This window comes from Gorilla gorilla, chromosome 10 (genome assembly GCF_029281585.2).
Source record: "Gorilla gorilla gorilla isolate KB3781 chromosome 10, NHGRI_mGorGor1-v2.1_pri, whole genome shotgun sequence".
In the NCBI taxonomy this organism is placed as follows: domain Eukaryota; kingdom Metazoa; phylum Chordata; class Mammalia; order Primates; family Hominidae; genus Gorilla; species Gorilla gorilla.
The window spans coordinates 21,220,969-21,244,166 of record NC_073234.2 but is presented as its reverse complement, the minus strand read 5'-3'; the positions used below and the strand labels follow the sequence as shown (position 1 = coordinate 21,244,166).

Below are 23,198 nucleotides of genomic sequence, written 5' to 3'. Positions count from 1 at the left end.
CTCCCATCTGAAAAGTAGGTTTGATGATAATAGCACCCACCTCATAGGACTATTCTGGGAATCAGTTGATGCATGTAGAGTGCTTCCACATGTAGACTGTCAATGAACATTGGCCACTGTTGTTATTGTCCAGAGTTCAGTTTCTCTCAAATCTAGAAAGTTTTTGACTCACAACAGTTTGAAGCTCCTGAATACGGTGATCTCTGGAGGTTCTTCCTGTACTGTGAGTGTAGGCTGTGCCCTAATTGTTAAAGAATGAGGGTACCAGACCCCGAGGCATACCTAAGAATCAGAAGCCTGAGCTCTAAACACTCCAAGATGTTTGTCCTTTCAGTAAACTCTAAGCCCTCAGGGCTCTATTGACAAGTCTGGACTCTCAGATGGGCTCTTTTTGTCATCTGTTTATCTAAAACCCACAAGCTTTTGTTCCTCTAGTCATCCAAAAAATAATCGCTATTATAATCCTGCCTCAGGAATTCAATTATCTCCCTTACAGCCTTCCCCCAGCTTCTTAAATGCAACCACAGTTTTGAGGCCCTTGGGCTATTACTGTGGGTGATGAGATGAATTTCTTCTGTCATTCATTCACACAGTCATGAGAGCAGATCTTATTTTTCTTGGTCATGAGCTTATATCCTGTCAAACCCTCACAGAAAGGGAAGTGCATCCATGATTGCATGTTTACTTATTCATTCATTTGGAGTAAAAGCCAGATAATTATTTTGAAAGGCAGAGACCCCCAGCCTCTCCTGCTCTCTGGAAGTGTGCACCAAGGCCTGTAGAAATCACCGTGTCAAGGAAATGCATAGGGCAGGTTCCTCTCGGAGACCAGATGTTAAAGCTCTTGTGGCCGCTTTCAAGTTGTCTCCTGAAATGGCAAGTCTGAGCTTCTGGGTTCAGGAGGAACGCCTGTGGACTCTTAACCTCCATGACTACTTTCTGACTTTGCATGAACCCTAACTGGGGAGAGTTTCTATTTGTGGATACTTACCTCGCTGACTTTGCCTCTACTGAGAATTTTGGATTCTTATTTGAACCCTCACCATTTCTCCTTGGAATTACTGGAAATGCATCCTAAGTTGACTCCCTGCTTCTTTTTCACTCCTTCTACCTTTCCTTCTTGCTTTTTAGAATGGCTTTTAAAAGATGCAAGCCAGATTGTATTCATTTTTCTACTTAAAATCCTTCAGTGCTACAGACTTCTTTTCAGATAAAGTTCACACGCCCAGTGCAGCAGATGAGGTCATCCCAAGCTGGCTCTTGTTTTGCATCTTCTTGCGGGCCCGCGTGTGTGTATCTGGTTATCTCACACTCTCACGTCCAATTTGCCTATGCCCTGTCGCCTACCTGTGACTGCTTGCTGAGTGTTGCAGGCTCAGACACATTTGCCCTTGGCACCATTTTCTCATTCTGCCATCCTCAGTTTTTCTCTTCCCCTCTTCTCCTGTACCTGCACCCTTTCAAACATGTGAGTGCTTTGGGGACAGGGACAATGTCTTATTCCTCTCTAGTCACAACACTCAGCATGGATACTAGAACCTGATAACTCAATGAAATAATTATTAAATGAATGGCCTCATAAGTCCTTTTCCTTCATTGGTAGAGAAATAGAAGTCCCGCTTCTCTTGATCCCATGACCTGTGGGCCACCTTCTTCACTATGGACATATTTGTGTAATTTTTAATGTGCAATAATTTTAGTCTCCTAAGACCAAAGTGAACCATGTTTATTATCAGAGTTTCCCTCAAAGAAAAGTCACCTCTGATTTTAATTTATTCCTTTCCCTAAGGGGTCAAGTCATTAGTGTTAGTGGACAGGGTGAGATGATCTCTTTCAGACTTGGCTCTGACCTCAACTCCAAGGCCACATCCCTGCCTCTGCAGTGACTCCCCTCCTGCCCTCCCCCGGGGCAGCGCTGTGGTGTCTGCACTGCTGCCAGGCACTGGGGACACAGAGACAACAGACATGCCTGTTCCCTCCAGAGTTTCAGGGTCTGGTGTGAGAGAGAGATGTGTGAAGGAGCTCAGGGAACTTCACCCCAAAGTAGACTCCCTGGCATAGTAAGTATTTTGATTTAAACATCCTAGAGATGAACAGTGCTAAAGGAGATTATTCCCCTATGTATGTAAAGACCAGTCAGACCTACCAAGGAGAACAATCTCTCCCACCCTTCTCTCAATCCTCTACCTCTCTCAACACACAGGCTGAATTTCCCTTAGCTGCCTAAAAGTCTGGACCTACTAAAGAAAAGAACAATTACTTCCAATCCCTTCCCTGAGTTTTCATGAACTGAACCCACATTGCAGGAAAGAAGACTAAAGTTGGTCAACAAACCTGGACAGACTTTTGTCACAAATCATTGTCTGCTCTGCAGATTCAATAGACTTTGCCCCAAACCACTGCATGTTCTTTAAGCCCATGAAATTCCTCTGAAATCACTTACTATCCCCCTAAAATCATCCGCACTTCCCACACCCTTTCCCCTAAGAAGCAGGGTATGTAAGCATCTGTACTACATTGGGATACTGGGCAATCACTCTATGATTTTCCCCGTGTGCATAGCAGTAACAAATTGGTAGTTTTTGTTTTGTTTTGAGACAGTTTCGCTCTTGTTGCCCAGGCTGGAGTGCAGTGGCGCAATCTTGGCTCACTGCAACCTCTGCCTCCCAGGTTCAAGTAATTCTCCTGCCTCAGCCTTCCGAGTAGTTGTGATTATAGGCATTCCCATCACGCCCTGCTAATTTTTTTGTATTTTTAGTAGAGACGAGGTTTCACCATGACCAGGTCTCGAACTCCTGACCTCAGGTGATCTGCCCGACTTGGCCTCCCAAAGTGCTGGGATTACAGGTGTGAGCCACCACGCCCGGCCGCTAGTTTTTTCTCTTGTTAATCTGCCTTATCATGAGTTGATTTTTCAGCAGACCTTCCCAGGACAAAGGGGAAATTCCATTGGCCCCCATATGGGCACACAGACAGTTATAAGAAAGGACCTACTATTCTAGAAAATAGTTTGCCTAGTGATGCTTGCTGCAGAGGCTAGGTCTTTGCTGCTTCCGGTTGACCAGCAGAGAGGTGTTCTCAAAGATCACCTGCTCTTCTCATTCTTTTGGCCTTGTCTTTGGGTTTTAGAAACCACCTACTGAGGCCAAGCAAACTCTGAACTGGATGCAGGAGGCTCTTCTCCCGCTTACTGCCCCAGGCTTGTCTCGAGACTTCAAACAAGGCAGGGAAGGGCCCAGACGAGAATCCATTTTGGGGAAACATTTCTAAGCCTTTCTGCCTGCAGGCTTCATACGCTTGACTGTTTTCTGAGTTCTGTGCCACATTAATGGCCCCACCATCCTCCAGGCCCCTGGCTGAGAAATCTAACATCACTGCTCATTCTCTGTTCCGTCTCCATGTGCCTCCCATCCAGTGGGCTTGCTGTGTCGACGATCTTTCCTCTAGAGCTGGGGTGTCCAATCTTCTGGCTTCCCTGGGCCACACTGGAAGAAGAAGAAGTGTCTTGGGCCACACATAAAATATAGTAACACTAATGATAGCTGATGAGCAAAAAAAAATCTCATAATGTTTTAAGAAAGTTTGCGAATTTGTGTTGAGCCACATTCAAAGCTGTCCTGGGCCGTATGTGGCCCATGGGCCAGGGGTTGGACAAGCTTGCTATAGGGTATCTTAGGAATCTGCTGTGTCTGCTCTGCCTCCTCCCTGGTGCTTTTTCTTTTTCTTTTTTTTTAACTACATCCTCAACACAGCCACTTGCAGCCACCACCGTCTCGCCACTGCCTCATTTATTCCTTCCGAGGTGTAGTGTTGGTCGTATCCCTCCGGTGTCCAAAAACCATCAGGGTTCCCGTGCTCCTAGTGAGGCCCTCCCAGAGCATCCTTCTCGTTTATTTAATCCTAGGTCCTTCTCCATGTCCTGTGGTCCAGGAAAGTGAATCCTCCACACCCTACAGCTCCCTCCTGCCCTGCCTGTCCTGAGTGCTCTCCCGGCCCTGGGCTTGCCTGCACCTTCTCATGCATGCATCCAAAGCCAGCTCTCGCGTCACCTGCTCCTTACCACCTCCCCCTTCCCCCTGCCCCACAGGATTTCAGACAAGCTGTCTCCTAAAATAGAGATGCCTTTGGTAATTAATTTCCCAAGGGCCGATTCTTCAAATTGCAGGGCCTTGCCCAGCACCCCCCCACCAGGGCATAGTCACTAAAAACATATTGGGTAAGCCTGTAAAGGGGGGTAACTGAATAAATGAGTGTATCATTTATGTCTTCAGCTTTCTCTTACCTAGGCTAACAGAATCTCACTTTCTAGTGATGCTGAGCCGTGGTCAATTCACATTTATTTATGGGCTGATAATCCAGTGAGTGGATTATCAAGAGAGGTGGTTATCCTTATTTCTCTTTCTCCTCTTCCTCCTTCCCTGTCTCCCTCTCCTGCCACCCCTTTTCTTCCTCTGCCTCCTCCCCTCCCCCATCCCAGGCCTATTAGGCACTCCTTTCTAGCGAGTAAGCCAGGGAAATAAGAGAAGGTGTAATGTGAACCCGCCCATGCAGTTCAAAGATCGCAGCAGCTCTGGGAACTAGCTTGGTGGGAGAGAAGACTGAAGTCCACAGCAGATGTCAAAACTTCGTTGGGGGCAATAGTTTCTGCCATCTCCATGGATAACTAAGACTTGGTGGTAGTCACCTTATCATTACTTCTGATTTCTCTGCACCCTTGTCTTTGAAGTAAAAGCCCCTTCACATCTGCTGCCTCTTTTATCTTTAGATGATCATTGTAGGCAGAGTGAGCGTCTCTCCCTCCCATGTTCCCAGGGTGTCAGGTGAGACTCGGGTGCAAATGCAGCTCTGCTTCTATCTAGCAGTGTGGCCTAGGGCATGGCGTCATATAATTTCCCTGGCTTCCCTTTTTTCCTGCAAATTATAGGGAATTAGACCAGAGAATGAGTTTTTCCCTGCAGTGATGCAACCCGCTGGTCTGTGGTCGAAACCAACTGTGCAGTGTGTCACAAGTAATGCACTACTGCCAATGTTTTAGAAATACAAGGTGAAACAGAGTCAGTGCCACCCTCACTTTCTTAGATTTCTAGATGGTTTTTGAGGAAGGGACGTTTCAGCATACACAAATGGAAGTGCAGGTCATCATTTTTCATTGAGTGTCTTGACAGGAATAATAAGTTTCAGACCACGAGACCAGCTGACCTTCAGGGTGCCTTCCAGTGATGACATGATAGTTGAACAATGCACCTCAAAACCAAGAGGCCCAGGGTAATGTGAGTTGCCTAAGGTCACCCAGATGACTCACTAGTGGAATTGAGGTTAGAGCCCCTTTCCAGACCATTCCATGGGAGCCTTTCTTCAAGACCTATAGGAACTTGGGCTTCTGTGGAAGGATGGAATGAAGTGAGGTTTCCTCCTTCCTTCCCAACTGGCTAGACCTCCCCAATTCCAGAAGGGCCCATGTCTTGGACTTTGAACAAAAATGAGAGCAATGAAACCAAAGCTGCCCCCCGCCTCTGGTGTGCTTGACATGGTGATCCCCGGCCCAGCTCTCAGCTGTCAGCCTCTTTCCCTGAGATCCCCAGGACCACCCATGCAGACAGGAAGTGCGCTGAGCCCACTCTGGGCCTGTCAGTAGGAATGGTGGGGCAGGTCATCAACGGAGGGAGGCAGCAGGGGGAGATGTATTATATTTACATTTTTCTAAATTGAACTGGAACCTGGGCTGGGGCCCAGCAGGCTTGGGGGAGGGGCCGCGAGGTGAAGGGAGGCTGGGATCAGCCTGAGGAGGTGCGTGGGGGTGGGGAGCCTCCTCAGGCCGGTGGATGTGGGGATGGGCTGGCTCCAGACAAAGGGAAACCTGAGAGGGAGGGATTAAGCTGGAGAAACCTGGGAGGGTAGCAGCCAGCTTTCCAGGGAATCTCCAATATCAAACCTTTTCCTGAAGGGCTTACTAAGAAGGACTTTAGGGATCGTCTCCCATTCCGCCATCTCGGAGGGGATGAAAGAAAACTGGCCCAAGAGTTGGCCATGACATTAATCATCACTGTCCCCTACCCCAAAATGGGGCTTCAAAGCTCCATTGCCGCAGGCCCCTCACAGCCCTGTCGTGGGGTTTTCCTCAGGGCCTGATGAGAGGAAATTCTTCATTTGCTTTAAGAGCTGCAAGCTTAAGTTCTCTGGACACTTGCAGCCATTTGACTTTTCCTCCTGAGCAGAAAGATGTAGGCCCAAGTTTAATCCCGGAAGAGTTTAGTGACAAGTCCCGAAAGAATCTCTTGGTAAAGTTTTATCACCGTTTCATTCAGATAAATAAATGATGTGATTGTCAGTTCTTCTCACCTGAAGACCAATGGCCCAGGGTCATGATACTCACTAAATTGTGATGGAAGCTTCTTGAGGGTGAGATTTGTGTCTTATTGATTCACAGCACTTCACCACAAGGCCTGGCGTACAGTAAGTGCTCTATGAATGTTTTCTTAAGAAGGAAGAATGAAAGAAGTGATCCTGTAGTGAGGACCTTTTGGGCCGTGTGGGTGTGGGGACGGGCTGTCAGTTGGACTCTGCAGACGTTACCTTTCATGAAAACTCTCCAGACATCCTTGTGGTATTGATTTAGTTGGGACAACCTACACCACCCCTTGCAGTGCAAAGTCTCCTTATTTTGAAGTGCTAGTAATTAGGGAATGCTGTCATCCATAGAGCTGGTCTCCTATAGCAGCATAAATTGATGAACTTATACAATTATCTGGATAGTTCAGGAAAACTACCCCATATATTAGACAACTACTGCTATGATAATGCTTTATAGCAAATACTCCAGAGTCCTGGTGACTTAAAACGGAGACAGAGAATCAAAAACAATGAAAATGACGGGCTCTGGTACTGAGTTCCCTGCCTGACAATGAACAGGTGAAAGTGGCCACTTATTAAAGGAGCAGAATGGCCTGAGCTTCAGATGGAGGGATAACTTAGGTGACACCACATTCTTTTCAACTCTGATATTCTTTGGTCATGGATGGTAAAGACTGCAATGGGTAATTTCCACATTTCCAACAGAGGCTGGATGTAAGTGATCAGATTTTCTAGAATACCTGAGAAACCATCAGCACTGAGGCCCACATATTCTGTCACAAAGAACTGCAAGTGTGTGTGTGCTACAAGCCAATGGCTCAAAGAACCAGGAAATTCCTTTCCCTGGGCCATCCTGTTTACACACGCTGAGTCATTCCACTGGATAATGAGGCTCCTGCCATCTTCTCCAAATGGCGTTTAAACACAATTGAGGCAGCATCGAGGGGCTGGCTTCAGCATTTCTGAGAAGTAGGTTGAGTCCCAGGTCATTTCTGTCCTTTTGCTGCTGAGGCATAGATTGCTTGGTGTTATCTGCCCTAGACTGCATCCCCATGCATACTTAAGAAAAAAGGCAAAAGTGTATCTGGATACCACAGCCCTCAGCGTACCACAAAAGGCTTCTGGGATGCAGAAGATGCCTAGTCAGTGCTTGAGGAGGGAAGGAAGGAATGGAGGGAAGGCAGTCTTTTAGTTTAAAACTGATGAAGAACTGTACTGCTGCCCCATTTCTCTTCTTGCTCTAACAACCGGGAAGCTCAGAGTAAACGTTACTGCTCAAACATAGCTGCATTGTGGTTCCCCGAGTTTTCTTACTTGTTTTGTCCTCTTTTCTGTGCTCCTTATTTCCTTTTTCTAAAATCCTATAAACCTAATTTTATTTTCATTTTGTTCACTTTTGCACAAACCTTTTGGGAAGAGGTAGAGGAGAAAGAATAAAGCAAAGAAAGGTCCTCAGTAATCATTTGTTGCTTGGGAACTTCATTCCAATCATGACTGGTTTCATTGCCCTTCGAACTCACGCACTACATTACCACAGTCCAAATGAGAGGATGGAGGGATGGGAGGAAGGATGAATGAATAATTTTCCTTCACACTCCCATCTTGCAGGTGGATAATGTAAACAAGAGTGAGAAAGCCAGACCATTCATTTGTTCTTTCAGTAAATATTTACTGGAAGTTCACCAGTCTGTCCTCCAGGAAGTGAATCAGTAGATCTTGCCAACTCAAGTCTCCCTAGCTTTGATGTGGGACTGGAGAAAAAGCAGGGACTGAGTCTCCTTTAAACACAAAGAAATGAAGAAAACTCGGAGCCAAATGTGCCTTGCTGATCTGTCCCAGCATTGCATTGCTTTGCATACAGTAAACTCTTAATACCTAAGCTGTGACTTCAAGCCTGTCCCTTCCTGTTATGACTTCCCAGGCTTTTTGAATCAGGCCCGATCCATTGTGTAAACCCCCAGGTGACTCCATGCAGACTGAAAAGGAATTCCACATATTGTCCTTATTTCCTAAGTAGTTTTTTGTGAATGTGGATCAGTGAATTTGCAGGAACGACCTTAACTACCAACCATATAGCAAATCTTCTTAAGCGTCTTCTACTTGTTCTTCACGTGGAGCCCAGTGATGAATGGTGCAAAGCCTCCGTGGGTCTGCTGGTGACAGTCAATTACCTCTGCCCAGCGCTCTACAGCACTGTTAATGCTGGCATTTTGTTCTCACCACGTGAGGCTGTCAAGGATTGTTTCCGTGTCCATCTTCCCCACAGCATATTCTGAGCCCTTGGAAGGATGCCACAGTAATCTGCTCATCTTCGTATTTAGCAATGCACATGGTCTCCAGTATATAGAATGTGCTCAGTAAATGCTTGCTGAATGAATGCATGAGTGAGTGGATGGTGAGTGATGGACGTTGAGAACTCTCTTATGTTTGTGTCAAGGCTTCACCATTTTTCTAAGCAATGGAGGCCCATGCTGAGGATCTAAAATAGCTCGTGCCTTTTCTTCTCACTGTCTTTTCCTATTTATGTGTACAATCGACACTTGCAATTCTTTTTATGCCAGACGTTGTCAGCCCAAAGCATAGTTGGCTTCCCTTGCTCTTGGGAAAAGGGGATCCCTGGGAACAGCCTTAAAATATGGGCTGATGAAATAAACAGTGATGACCTTCCCCTGCTGTGCTCTTACATAAGTATGTATTAATGGGCTGTTTCTAGCGGAATCTTTCACTTACTGCCTCCTGAGTGAGAAGACAAGCTCATACCAGTGTGTCCTTCCATGATTCCCTTGCACTGCTCATTAATGGCTCACAAGAAGGAGGATTCTTTTTTTAAGCATTTCAGTTATTTTTAATTAAAGAAAAACAGCCTTCTCCAAGGGCCACAAAGTGAACTGAATGTCAGAAGGAAGCTGGGTGTGGGTTTCTCACAAGCTCTTGCTCCAAAACCTGTTAGTCAGGAGAAAGGGCCCTCCCGGAGCTCTGGGGAAGGTTGGTGCACACAGGAGTCCATTTGGCGGGGTAGGCAGAGCCGCCAGCCCTCACATGGTCACTGGATTGGTTCGAGTGGGCTCTAAGGCAACTGCCATGTGCCAGTCTGTTGACATGATCGACATTAATATTCTTGCGGTGGGGGGGTGTTCATTAAATTAAGGAATGACACAGGGAGCCAAGAGAATGGCTTATTCGTTTGGATTCTGAATCACAATCAGGAAATAGTCTTTATCTGGTGCAACCATAATTGCATTTTACTTGGAGCAAATTCGAAGGAAGGTGAGATCATTCTGGGGGTCATTTTCATGCTTGGTGCTCCGTGCCTTCAGGATGAAGCTGTGCATGAAGCTGGCGCACTCTGTGGTGGTGAGGTTGACCGTGGTGCTCTTGATGGGAATGCCATCTTTGTTCACCGTGATGATATTCTGCACTCCCCTCTGGCTCTGAAGTCACTTCAGTGTCTCCTCCACCTCTGATATTTACAAGCGATCTGGTAGTCCTGCTTTGCCAACACTCAAAAAGGAGAATTCTTAAGCCCCCAATATTCAACTTCTTTAAGCAGACTGTGTTGCTTTTATTGAACAATAGAAAGCATTTTTTTAAAAGCTATAATCATTTTCATTAGAATTGGACTCTCCTAACCAACTGTTTTTACTACAACTTTCTTCAAAGTCTTCTGTGCCGATTGCAGCAATGAGAATTGCGATGTAGAGGTGTTCATACTTCACGCCTACCTCTCTTTTCACCATCAGCAAGTGCAGTGCTCTCAGGTCACACATTTTCATTTTTGACCTTGTATGTGTGTGTGTGTTTCACAACTGGTGAAAATAAGGTCAGATTTATGAAACAGATAATCTTTGAGCATCTGCTATGTGATAGGCACCACAAAAGATGGTGAGTGAGGACTTGGAAAAGAATCAAATAAGGCCCCTGGTCTCAAGGGGCTTTCCATCTAGGGAGCAGGTCAAATAAACAGAGAGGCATGTCAAGGCATTCTGGGAGTGAGGATGAGAGATGCCCAAGGCACCCAGTTCCACCTGCAGTGCTGGTGGGAAATGGAGGTGGAGGGGAGTCTTCATACAGAAGGCGAAGTTTGAGTTGAGCCTGAGAGATGAATAGCATCCTACTCAGCCGACCAGAAGAGAAGGAAAATTACAGACAGCAGTGGCATGTACCAGGGCTCAGAAATGTAGAAATCTTGGTGAGTTTGGGGAAGTACAAATGGTCTTGGAATGGTTGGAAGGCAGGCGGAGTTGATCTCCAACATATTTGCTAAATATTTGCCCTTAGCACAGAACATGGGTGGGGAGGAAATGGGTCTGGATATGTTCACTGAAAAATTTTAAATAAATGAGTAAAAAATCAGAATTGTATTCCATCAAAATCTTCTCCACCAATCCTGGCAAGTCCATTCTATTTTATCTACTATACTGTTTGTGTTCTCTAAACAGATTGTCTTGAAACGTCCTTGTTGAATATGGTCTTGGTTAGTTTAAACCACTCTTCCTTGTTATTTTAACCTAAACTCAGGAAATCACTGATGCAGAAATGTCTCCAGCTTCAGGCAGTGTAGGGCTGATGGTTATTCTAGAAAATCCTTGGCTGCTGAAGGGTGAGAAGAGAAAACCAATGGGGTTTGCATGGAGGAGTTTCCAGCCTTTGAGCTCAGCATTACTGGAGCATTTTACAGCAGGCTTTATAAAGATTTGGTTGAAAATCAACTCAAAGTTTCCTCCCTAACTGGCTTGGCCAGGCTTAATCTGTTATTGGTCAGGCCGAGCTGGCTTCTATTATGCAACGCACGGAGGATTTCCGGTGTTGCTCTTATTCTAATGGAGGCTTGCTGCTTTTAGAAACAAATCTTGGTGTTGGCAAAAGCCGGTATCATTGTATCCTCTGAAGTGAGCCCAGAAGGACTCCCAGCATTTTAGACCTTTGACTGAAAAGAGCGAGTCTTGGATTTGGAATTTGCATGCTAGAGAGTTATGGTTTTATGTTTTATTCTCCCCCAAATAAAACAAAACTTCCTATTTGTTTCTGCCTCTTTGGGTTGAATCCTGGCAATGCTCAGGTTACCCAGTCTGAGCAGGCGACATCTGCAGCAATGGGACGTCTGCAGAGAGGGCCTGTTCTTGGCCCAGGATACCGTGGAGTAACACCAGAGGAGGGGACAGGAGGATCTTGTCACTTCAGGTCCAGCATTGCTGAGCCCAGTCTCTTGAGGCCATCCAGTGCTGAACATAGAGACTTACATGGCGAGGGGAAGGAGGAGGGACATTTTGTTATGGGACTGGGGTAATTAACAGGAGCTATTAGAGAGCATCAAGCCAGCACTGGAAGATGTTTGTGTTGACAGAAGAGGGACACCAGAGAGTCCATGTCTGGAGAGTTTGTGAAGGTAAAGAAGCAAACCAGCAGGGAAGCCCTAGAAGACAGCATTTATGTCTGCCTCTGGAGTTCATATGAAGAGAGAAGAGGAAGTGGAGAGTCCCATTTTCCCTATAACCCTGGAAGGAAGTTAGATTTCAGAGTACCATGTGCACGAATGTGGTGAGGGCATGCTGTGTACATTTGCAATCCCTCAGAAGTAAACTGCCCTTCTCCCTCCCCATCAGTCTCCTTGCCAAACCCTTGCGGAGGCTCTGGGGAGTTTGCACATTTCTGCTGGAGGAAGTCACTCATGATAAGAACATTTGCCCTGCTGAACTGAGCTCATTAGAATCAAGAAGACCAGCTTATAGCTCCATAAATATACATCCATCCATACACTTAAACACAGACATGCATTTTACAGGTTTTAGAATGCTAGTCTGACATCTGTTTTCGTTTCCTTGTTAATTCCATTCATCCCCACACCCCCCTGGCCTTATCCCCATTCCTGACTCCAAAGTGAATTCCTCAGCAAAGCTTTATTTAAAAGATGAGAGAGATCCTGCATTTTGAACTGGCTTCCAGAGCTTGTTTTTGGGGATTTCTCCACCACCCTCCAATCCTTGTTGGCCAGCCAGCTAGTCAGGTGATCACTCTAAGGTCCCAACCTTGACAAATCTGTGTATTTCGGTGCAGGTGTCTTGCTACTGACCAGCACCTGCTGGCCTCCTAGGGCCTGCGGGAACCTAATGGGCACCAAGGACAATGGCAGTGGACAGGGTTGAATCAGCAAGAGCAGTGACCCACAACTGTGGGCTGAGCAAACTGCCAAATCAAAAGCAGTTGGGCTGGGGAAAGTTCCATGCCTGTTCCCTTTCCTGAAACTTCTATTGTGGTTGCTCTTATCCCTCTGTAGAAACAGAATTTTTTTCCCATTTGTGTCAGTTTTTTCATTCTCCATTTGAATATTCTAGACTCACGAAGCTTGTCTAAGACAATGCGAACCATAGCATCACAGCAAATCAGAGTTGGAGGCAATTTAAACCGGTCCCTTCAATTTATCAATGAGGTTGCTGATGCCCATTGAAACAAACAGGCTTGGCCAAAATCATACCTCTAGTTAGAAGCATATCCAGGTCTAGAAGTCGGGTCTCTCTCATTCAGTGCTTAAACCTTAAGTTTGTGTCTGTTTAGCATATAAGTATACAGTATACATTGCAGTCATCTGTACATGTTGATATTTATTCCAATAAGAATAAAATTACACATAATAGATACCATTTATTAAACAGTTATTATGTATCCAACATTGTACATATTGTACATTGTATGTACATTGTACATATTTTGTATGTAATATCATTTACCCTTCTGGGAACCCTATTGGGTGGGTATTACTATTATCTTCAATTTACAGTTGAAGTACCTGAAGCACAGAAAAGTTTAATAATTTGCCCTTAGTATGTAGGGGAGTCCTACTACATTGTAACTTTCCTGGACTCTGGGTTGTGTTTCCATCAGCAAATGTGTACTGAACCCCTAGAAGGGACGGAGGCCTTGCCTTCTCAGTGGGAAATAAAGATGTGTGAGCAAGTCAATCACAGAAGCACACAGTGATGGCTGCAACAGAAGCCTGAACACGGGGTGGTGGGGTCCAGAGGAGGAGGGATGGGGCTTCACCAAGGAGGTGGCATTTGAGTGATCTCAGGGATGCATAGAAGCTTGCCAGCCAGAGTGTATGCTTGTGCACAAATGAGTGGAAGGAACCAATGTGGCAGGGGACAATTAGGAGGGTGAGAAGGCAGGACCATGGTCGTTGCTGGGGAGATGCTGGGAGATGAAGCTAGGGAGGCAGATTGGAGGCAGATTATAAAGCACCTGTATGCACTGGTAGGGAATTTGGATTATATTCAGTGAACAGAGTGGAGCCAACAGGAATGTTTATAAGCAGGTAGATAACAGAATCAGTTGAGAGGGGCTGTGTGCTGGATAGACTGTAGCATCCTGGGAGAATGGTGACAAGAAACCCCGTCAGGAGGCTGTTGCAATGGTCCAGGTAGGGCTGGACTCTTTCCAGCTGTCTCATGGGCATGGGCTATGCCACCATGCTTTTGCTCACACTGCTTCCATAGCTTAGAAGGTCTCTTTGACTTAATCCTCAAGAAAACTGCATGCCCATCTTTCCAGACTGTGCTCAGGGACTCTGCATGGAGACCCATTCAGTCCCTGCCCTGAACAATGTATGTTCCTCTCCATTTGGGCCTTCTCTATCACTAGCACATTCTTTATTCTCTCTTGGCACACATAAAACCTTGTTGCACATGTTTGCCTACATTTAACTCTCCCCTTTCAAACCCAGCTTCTTGCAGGCAAGAACAGACCTTTGCCTTCTTAAATACTTGGTACAGGGCCTGACATTTATAAATGCTCTCCATAAATGCGTGATGGATGAATAAACTTTCTAAACAAAGGCAGTGACTGTAGACATAGAAAGAAGAGTCCAAATCTGGGAGGTGGTTTTTAAAGCTATTTCAAGGGAAGGCAAACTGTGGCCCATGGGCCAAACCTAGTCACTTTATATATTGCTTTTGTAAATAAAGTTTTATTGGAACTCAGCCAAGCCCATTTGTTGATGTGCTGTCTATAGCTGTTTTTACTGTATAATGGCAGAGTTGAGTCGTTGTGACAAAACCATATGGCCTGCAAATCCAAAAATGTTTATTATGATCTGGCCTTTTACTAAAAAAGTTTACCAAACCCTGAGTTAGATCAGTAGGATTAGTGACTGACAGTAAAGGGTGAAGGAAGGAATTAAGACTTTTTTTTCTTGTATCTCCCCACCATGCCTAATCCAGAGCTTTGCTCCCAAGTGATGGCATTGACCAACAGGCCTGCAGGTACTTAGAAAGAAATACCGTGTATGTGACACAGGAGGAAAAGGGAGACTAAAAATTACCCCATATGGGAAAGATACCCAAGGAAGAAAGGACAAGGGGCCGTAGCTACAAGCCAGAAGGGACCTGAGTCCTGCTTGTTCCTGCTGAAGCCCTCATGCTGTTCTCTCTCGCAGTCATCCAGTTTGGTTTCGTCACCCTCTTCGTGGCCTCCTTTCCCCTGGCACCTGTGTTTGCCCTCCTCAACAATGTCATTGAAGTGCGACTCGATGCAAAGAAGTTTGTTACAGAGCTGAGACGGCCGGATGCTGTAAGAACCAAAGATATCGGTATGTGCCCCACTTAGAGGTCCCACCAGGCCCATCCTTCTGCCATTCTGTCCCCTCTGGCCACAGTCACACCACACCAGGAATCAAGAGGGCTGGGAAAGCCCCTCTTCCCTTTGGGTCCCTCATCCTCATATCCTGAAGTGCAGGGACGCCTTCTGAGACCACATTATCCACCCCCACTGGTGATCTGAGCTTCCAGATGGGGGGGCTACCTAAGCCTTTCCAGACAAGCCCATTCTGGGGGGCCCAGCAAAGCTGCTCCGTAGTTCACCTGCAAAACATCACCTGGAGCTTCAGCGTTGTCATCACTGGGCCGAGGGTGGGAGTGAGCCAGACGCTGTCTTTTCTGTCTTGTAGGAATCTGGTTTGACATTCTCTCTGGAATTGGCAAGTTCTCTGTTATCAGCAACGTAAGTACTTACATTCATGACACACTCGCTCTGTGGGAAGGGCTTCCAGAGAAGCTGAGGTCTTCAAAGTGGGAAGCCAGCCCTTGCACCTCCCAGCCTTTTCCATTTGTAGCTTTATTGGTGACAGTGCTCTGGTTAACAGCTCACAAATGCCTTGTAACTCATCATGCTGTCGCTGAGGCTTTGTAGGTTTAATTTTAATTTCACAAAGAGAAAGAAAGGTAATTATCCATCAGAATGCATACGTTGGCCCTGACGGTCAAAATCAGATCTTTCCTTGGAGCCAAGAATAATGAGGAAAGAATTCCACATATCTATTCATCTCTTTCCTTTCTTATTCTACTCCTGAGTTAAACAATACCTGGAGCATTGCCCAGGCTACAGTCCCTAATTACCGTTCCTCCAGGTTGTCAGTGCAAAATCTTGATTATCCCCGTGGACTCTGGCACTGCGTAGGTTAAGATAGGACATAGAAGAAGGGTCCCACTTGTGGTGACCTCCTTAACTCCCTTGCCAGACATGTCTACACTGCAGAGGAAATCCTGCTGGGCCCCAGCCAGCTCCTTTTCTGCTGTATTCTATATGGACAGTGGCCAGGAAGGGCCTCCTGTCCCACCTCCCAGGAATGTATCAGCCAGCTCAGTGCACACAAAGAAAGCCACAGCCCTTTTCCCTTGGGAGGCAAACAGTGATTTGACTCTGACCTGATTTCCTACCCAGATCATGTAAAATGGCTGGAAGGTGTGAGGTGAGGCAGAGCAAATCAGCCCACTGCATTTTGAATGTTGTGATGTAGGAAGTGCACATCTCGAGGCTTAGAAATAAGGTGCAAGTTGGAAAACAGATCAGTCCGCTACTTTGAAGTTGTGTCTGTTAGAACAGAGGCCCTGAGTATTAATCACTTTCCATCTACAGTAAGAAATGACGTGCAGTCTTACTTCCCTGGCCTCTTTAAGACTTGTTTACTTATCTGTCAAATGGGAGATAATAATAGTACCCACCAAATAAGATCATTTGGGAAATTAAATGGCATGATGAAAGGACATATAACAAGTGCCCAGTAAGTTGTAGCTATGATTATGATGTTATTCACTCTCAAATATGGTTCTGGCCATTCACATTCACATACACATTTAGAGAACAATATCTGAACTACATTTTGGTAAAGGGCTTTAATTGTTGGTGCAGGATGCAGTATAAACACCTGCCAAAAAGATTTAAGACTTTCTTTGCAGAAAGTACCCCTGTGTTCAAATACGCAATCGTTCATTTGTCATTTGGTTTGCTCCATGGACATTTATAGAGCACTTAGACATGCCAGATGCTGTGTTGGGTGTGTGTGGCTCCACCTAGCAGGACCTGTTTCTTTCTCCACTGTGTCTCCGTTTTCTTAAGTAAAATGGATGCAAGAATAACTTCTATTACATGACATGCTAAAAAGTGTTGAGAGATAATGGTCAAATTAAGCAAACTGTGGAATCATATTCTTGGTATTTCTGGCTTTCTGGTACTACTCAGGGGCAGATGTACATGGGCATTCCATTTCCTTGCCCATTACACTTACGTAGTACCCTCATCACTATAGGTAATTTTTTCAGGAAAGCATGCACCATGTTTTGGCTTGCTCAACAGCAATGTTAGATATCCCAGAAGTGGTTTAATCCTTCCAGCACCAAATGGTCCAAACTGACTTAGCATCCTTTGCTGCAGTGGTTGACGTGTGCTCTTTTGACAGCCACTGTCTGGTAGACTTATTATACACATCAAAGATGGAAAAGGCATGTGACTCAGCTGCATGAGCTCAGGGACCTGATCATGCTGCATGAGCTTCTGTATCAGTCAGAGCAGCTCCTTCTGATGGGGAGCCTAAGAGTGGACAGTCCTTTTTAGCATCAATCCTGGCTACTCAGTGCTTATGGTTCTGTCCCTCAGGCTTTTGTCATTGCGATCACCTCCGACTTTATCCCCCGCTTGGTGTACCAGTACTCCTACAGTCACAATGGGACTCTGCACGGCTTTGTCAACCACACCCTCTCCTTTTTCAACGTCAGCCAGCTGAAGGAGGGGACGCAGCCAGAAAACTCACAGTTTGACCAGGAGGTTCAGTTCTGCAGGTAAAGTAATCTTCAGGAGGAGGGCAGCAGAGGACCAGAGGCAATAGATCCAAATAATTATGGGGATGACCTAGAATTACAACCCTGCACAACATGATGATGTTTTGGACAACAGCAGACCACATATATGGCGATTGTCCCGTAAGATTATAATACCATATTTTTACCATACATCTTCTGTATTTAGATATATTTAGGTACACAAATACTTACCACTATATTACTGCCTACAGCATTCAGTACAGTAATATGCCGTACAAGTTTGTAGCCTGGGAGCAATAGACTATACCTTATAGCCTAGGTGTGATGTAGGCTATATAGCATCTAGATTTGTATAAGCACGTTCTGTGATGTTTGCAAAGTCACCTAATGATGCATGTCTCAGAACATATCCCCATCGTTAAGCAACACATGGCTGTACATCATTCTCCTTTCCCTCTGTCTCCTGCTCTCTCTGCAGTTGTTATAAATCAGTTGTTATAAATCAGTTTTGATGACTCAAAAAATATTTATGGACTGCCTTTTTCTAGACACTATGGAGCAGACAAAGAGCCTTGTCCTCACCATCAAGGGGGCTATGGTCTGGTTGAGAAGAAAATAAGCAGAACAGATAGGAAATAGCAGGTTATTTGGTGAGCTTATGTATGGACCATGAGCATTGTGGGTGCTCAGAGGAGAGGTAGATTACTTGAGGGACTAGAATGGAAAGGGTGGGCCTCCTGGAGGGGCAGCTAGGTGTTGTAAGAGAGAAAAGAAAAGCATTCTAGGTGGGGAGTTGTCATGGGCAAAGTCATGGGGTGGGGACAAATGTGGGCTGTTGGATAAAGACTTGGGGCTAGGTGATATGGTTAGCAAGGAGACACAGTAAAGGGATTACTAAAGGAAATACAGTAAATGTAGAAACTCCTACAACAGCATAAGCCAAAAGGTTGTTGAATTTGAAGAGTTGGGATAAAGTACATAACGGGAAGTCCTGAAATCTGACGGGAATTAGAATGTGATGCAATAGGAAGACACTGGACTTTTTTAGTGTCAGGGAATGATAGGATAAAGGGAAGGTTTAGAGAAATTGATCTGTTCTCAGTGAGGACAATGGGCTAGAGTTGGTAGGACCCAGGGAGTGCAGCTGGGCTGCTGCATTATTTAGACATGAACTGTGCTGGGCATAAACCAGGGTGGCGGGAGGAATTAAGAGGAGAGGAGAAGATGAGCTATTTCACATGAAATATTGCAGAGTTGGTGACAGTAGACATAGGAGAGTGGCTGAGCTAGGATTATCTCCAAAGCTTGGACTGAAGTCAGAGGACTGGGATGTGGTTACATTGATAGGGAGAGGGAATATGCTGAGAGAGTCTAATTTTATGCTACGTATGATGAATTTGATTTCAATCATGTTACATTTAAAACGATGTTAAGAAATCCAATAGGTCATTTTCACCCAACTCCTTGACACACTAAGCTGGACTTCTGGAGACGTCCAACTTTGAGTCCTGATTGAAGGCCATCAGCACTGGGGTCACTGAAGCCAAGAAATGGAAAACTCTCCACTATTTACGCAAGAAGGGCAAATGAAGAGAATAAGAGCAGAGGGGAATAATATATTCAACCCATTTGTACCCTGGTTAAAAGATAGTCCCAATAAAGCACTTGACCAAAGTCCTACCTCATATATATAAATCAGAATAGTTAATTACACCAATAACAAAAACCTAAGAGAAGGTATTGTGGGACCAACATAGGGCTTTCTTAGACCATCCCCAATAATATTTGATGTAAAAGCTGTGTTTTCAGTTGTGTTGGCAGCAGTGATGACCCTGGGCATGTCTGCCATGCTTGGTGCCCAAGGCCAGCCTTTCGTAAGACAGCCACGTAGGTTCAGATTTGTGGTCTGAGACCATGAACGAGAGAACACCAATTGGTTTTCCCAACCTGGGTGGCTGAGTTAAACAACTGTACCGATCTATGGTTTAAATAGAAGGGTATTCCAGTTCCAGGAACAACAACTTCAGGGTTCCACTGTCGTCAACCAAGAAAAGATAAAAAATGAGGAACCAGACCCAAGAATTGATGAATAAATTTACTCATAAGTGTCGATTTATATTAGCCTAGATGTTTCAGGATTTTTCGCATCTGGACCTATAAAGAGTCTGACTCTCATAGACTAAAACCACATTGCAGGCAGATTTGCTGCCAGGCCATGCACTGCCTGGGGGCCCCTCTGCATGGCTGGCATGCTAGACTGTCTGTCCATGGTGCTGGACTTGGGTCTGCAGACCCCAGCGACATAGTTCCACAGCGCAGAGGGTCTGGACCAGCTCGAGGCCTTTCCAGTAGCATCTAGGTCTTCTCAAAGCAGGGTCTAAAGCTCACATCTCTCTTAAGAGCGCAGGTCTCCACCTCCATGTCCAATGGGAGGCAGCACCAGTGTGACTTGTCGTGTGGGAAAGCCAGGCTCACATCGTCTGTTTCTTTAGTTGCTCTAGAAGCACTTGTCCTCATAGAGCACAAGGGTCTCTGATCTTGCCCTTGACCATCAGATTTTCCACTAACACCTATGAATATGCTTTTCAGGTGTATCACTGGTGAAACAGGCTTAAATCAATAGGAATTTTAATGGTCCCTATGGGAAGTTGAGGGTAGATCTAATCTAAGGCAAGTTTTCATTCAATCCAGTCTGCCCAAATCCGGTCTCTGCCCACCTCCCAGCTCCACTGCAGTCAATGTTGACTGTGTTTTTAAGTTCCGTATGATTGCCAGGAACTGTGGTGAGAAATAAGGCAAATGGGTGCTACTCAGCCAAAACAACCAATGCCCAGGACACCAGGTATTGTGAATATGCGTGGATCAGATTGAGCTTTCTTGTATCTGCCTTCAGAGTCACTGGATCTTCCGGCCAGCTATAAGGCTCTGATAGTTGTCTCCCCATTATTCCCATGCAAGTAGATAAGATCATGGCTTGTTTGTGGCCCGTTTTAGAAAAAAATCTGACACTGAGTGGCAGAATTATCAGTGGGCACATGCATAGAAAGTGCACTTTCATTCTATATTTCTGCCAAGAAAATTTATTTGCAGAAAATAAATCATCCCAAGATCAAGCTGAAGTGACTTTGAAGCATCCATCATTTTTCCTTCCTCTCTCAGTACCAGTGAGGACTACAGATTCATTAGGCAAATATTTTTGAGACCCTACTAAAGGCTTGGCATTGGTTGTATAATAGGGAGCGAGACATAGTGCATCCCTCAAGAGCTCTAGATGGAGCAGACAATAAGTAAACAAGGAATTAAAATTAAAATACAGCTTTAATGATTGACAATAGGGCAACAGCAGAGAGCTAAGGGATCCCTAAGGAGGGAGGCCCTGCACCTAACACAGACTTAAGTGTTTAGGGGATGTTTCAAGGGAGATGAAACCTGAAGAATGAACAATACAAGAATGGCCATGGAGACGATCACATTGAAACTCCTCACTCATGTGGCCACGTCAGCCTGGCTGGTAAGTGGGGTGGGGAGGGTGGTAGGTCATGGGGCAGCAAGGGCTGTGTCAGGTGGTGATGGAGGTTCCGAGAGAACACTGTATTCCAGGGAGACAGGCTCAGGTGAGAGGGGTAAGCTATGAGAGAGGAGGCTGAAAGAAAAAAGCAAACTCCATATTAAGGAGAGGATGCTGGTCCTGTTGAGGTGCGTGGAGTCTCTCTTAGGGCCACAGGGTACCACTGTAGGGGTTTCAGAGGGCAGTGATGAGATCAAGCTTTTTATTGGTGTTACGTCTCTGCCTACAGTGTGAAGACTATTGGGTTACACTGAGGGTTATGTTTAACATAAAGAGATGCCCTACTGTGAAATGTAGGTAGATGTTCAGAAAATAGGGTCAGCATGTGATCTAGACATAATATGTCAAATAGGTGTGCTCTGGGGGCTGCGTTTCCTAGATTGATAAGGGTTGTTGATGGAAATCTCTGCCTCATGTGAGTCCTATCCACTGCCTGCTGTGTGAACTTGTCTGGGTCATTCAATTCTCTGGAGATTTAGAAAGCAGAGGCATAACCGCTATGGATGTCTTTCTAAGTCAGGAACTGAGATTCTTGAGATAATTCCGTATACATATATGTGTACATGGAAGAGAGAGAGAGAGAGAGAAGAAAGAGAGAGGGGAGGAGGAGGAGAAGGGACTATGATAGAGAAGTATTTTGAGAAACAGAGATAACTCTTCAGCTAGTCCTAGAGCCAGTTAAAACTGCTTCCGTGGTGGGAAACAAGGTTTGTCATGATTTTCTGGCAAATAGTGTTGGGAACTTGTTGACCCTTCTTATTCTTAGCTTTCAGTGACCTCTGGAGATAAATGTGGTCAAATAAAACTGAGGTCTCCGGCTCCAACCCAGCCTCGCCAGGGATAGAGGTATCTTAAAAATAGCAATAAAAGTTAGGACAAGTCTCCGGCTGCCCGTTTGAGATGCATTCCCAGCATTTTGGAGCGATGCTTGCCTCTGTCATCTGACTGCTCTGGCAGGGCTGCTCCGTAAACAGTCCTGTGACATCAATCTGCAGGCATGATTAGCAGCATTTGACAGGGTCGAAGGGCCGCCACGTCCTGGAGGACAGATGTGGGCTTGACTTCCCAGCTCAGCTGGAAGGGAGCAGAGATATCTCGTCTCAGAGCTCGAAGAGCCTACCTGGGCATTGTCAACCCAGCAGGTCTGCTTGGAGGTGTTTGTTGAGCATCCAGCAGCAGCTTCTGTGGATGGCTTCTGCCAGGTTTTCCTGCAGGTCCTAAGGGCTTGCACACCCCGTATCCTGAGAAAAGTCTTTGAAGAGGGGTGCTCCCTTCCAGCCCGTGGCTGCCTCCCATCTGCTTCCCACCGAAACCAGAGGCTGTTAGCTTTTCTGGGTGCCACCTTTCCTGATTCTTATCAACCACTGGATTGACTCATTAGTTCCTAATTGCCTGTACTGTTTTCCTTTGTTAAGGGCCAATTCCAGGAGGCAGTTTTAAGTAGCTCAGATGGTATGAAAATATTGTATGTAGTTGTGTTCAGCATTAACATGACATTAATTTCCACTGGGGCTACTAAAATGTTTTTTACATGCCACTATTTGGAGTTGAGAAACGCATTTACTAGCTGATTCATTACATAACAAAAGCTCATTAAAAAGCTGTTACTGATCGTTGACTTCAGCACTGTCCCTGCCCACAGTGATTTTGTGTTGTGATGAATTGTGGCAGATGTCACTGTCACTAGTCACCCTGCAAGTGAGGACAGGATGAGGACATCTGAGCCCTGAGTCTCTCTCCTCTCTGTACCTCAGTTTTTTCATCTGTAAAAATGGGGACTTTGGAATAAAAAATCTTCAAAGATTCTTTTCTTTTTTTTTTTTTAAACTTCAGGTTTAATGACATGTCATTTATTAATCTAGTTCTACAAAAATTCTAAACATTACAGGTAACCACTCCACCTCTGTTTTGCCTCCACCCTAACCCCTGCCCAACCCCAGGCATCCTTCCAACAGTAATAGGGTGATACTTACGGGTGAATGTTTTCTAGGCATTTTTCTATGCATTAACATAGTATTAACTTGTAGGACTTTTAAGGTATTGTTTCATGGGTTTGTTTTATAATGAAATATATTTTGAGTTAATGGAAATCTTTTTAAGTCATGTACAAACTCAATTCAATCAATGTGATTTTTCACAGTTAGAACAATCTAGATAAAATATTAACATAATTTTAAAGCTAAAACATAATG

General features: G+C 45.2%; 1 protein-coding gene and 1 pseudogene across 1 annotated transcript in view; one reads left to right on the top strand and one right to left on the bottom strand.

Annotated features, from left to right (window-relative positions):
• The window catches only part of ANO2 (anoctamin 2), a 386,124-nt gene that overhangs the window by 355,478 nt on the left and 7,448 nt on the right, over nucleotides 1–23,198 (top strand). Inside the window, exons 21-23 of the mRNA XM_031001166.3 lie at nucleotides 14,780–14,932; nucleotides 15,290–15,342; nucleotides 17,275–17,456. Of these exons, the coding sequence (XP_030857026.2) occupies nucleotides 14,780–14,932; nucleotides 15,290–15,342; nucleotides 17,275–17,456 (388 nt within the window). The remainder of the gene's footprint in view (nucleotides 1–14,779; nucleotides 14,933–15,289; nucleotides 15,343–17,274; nucleotides 17,457–23,198) is intronic.
• Nucleotides 9,494–9,815, bottom strand: LOC109028994 (dynein light chain roadblock-type 1-like; annotated as a pseudogene).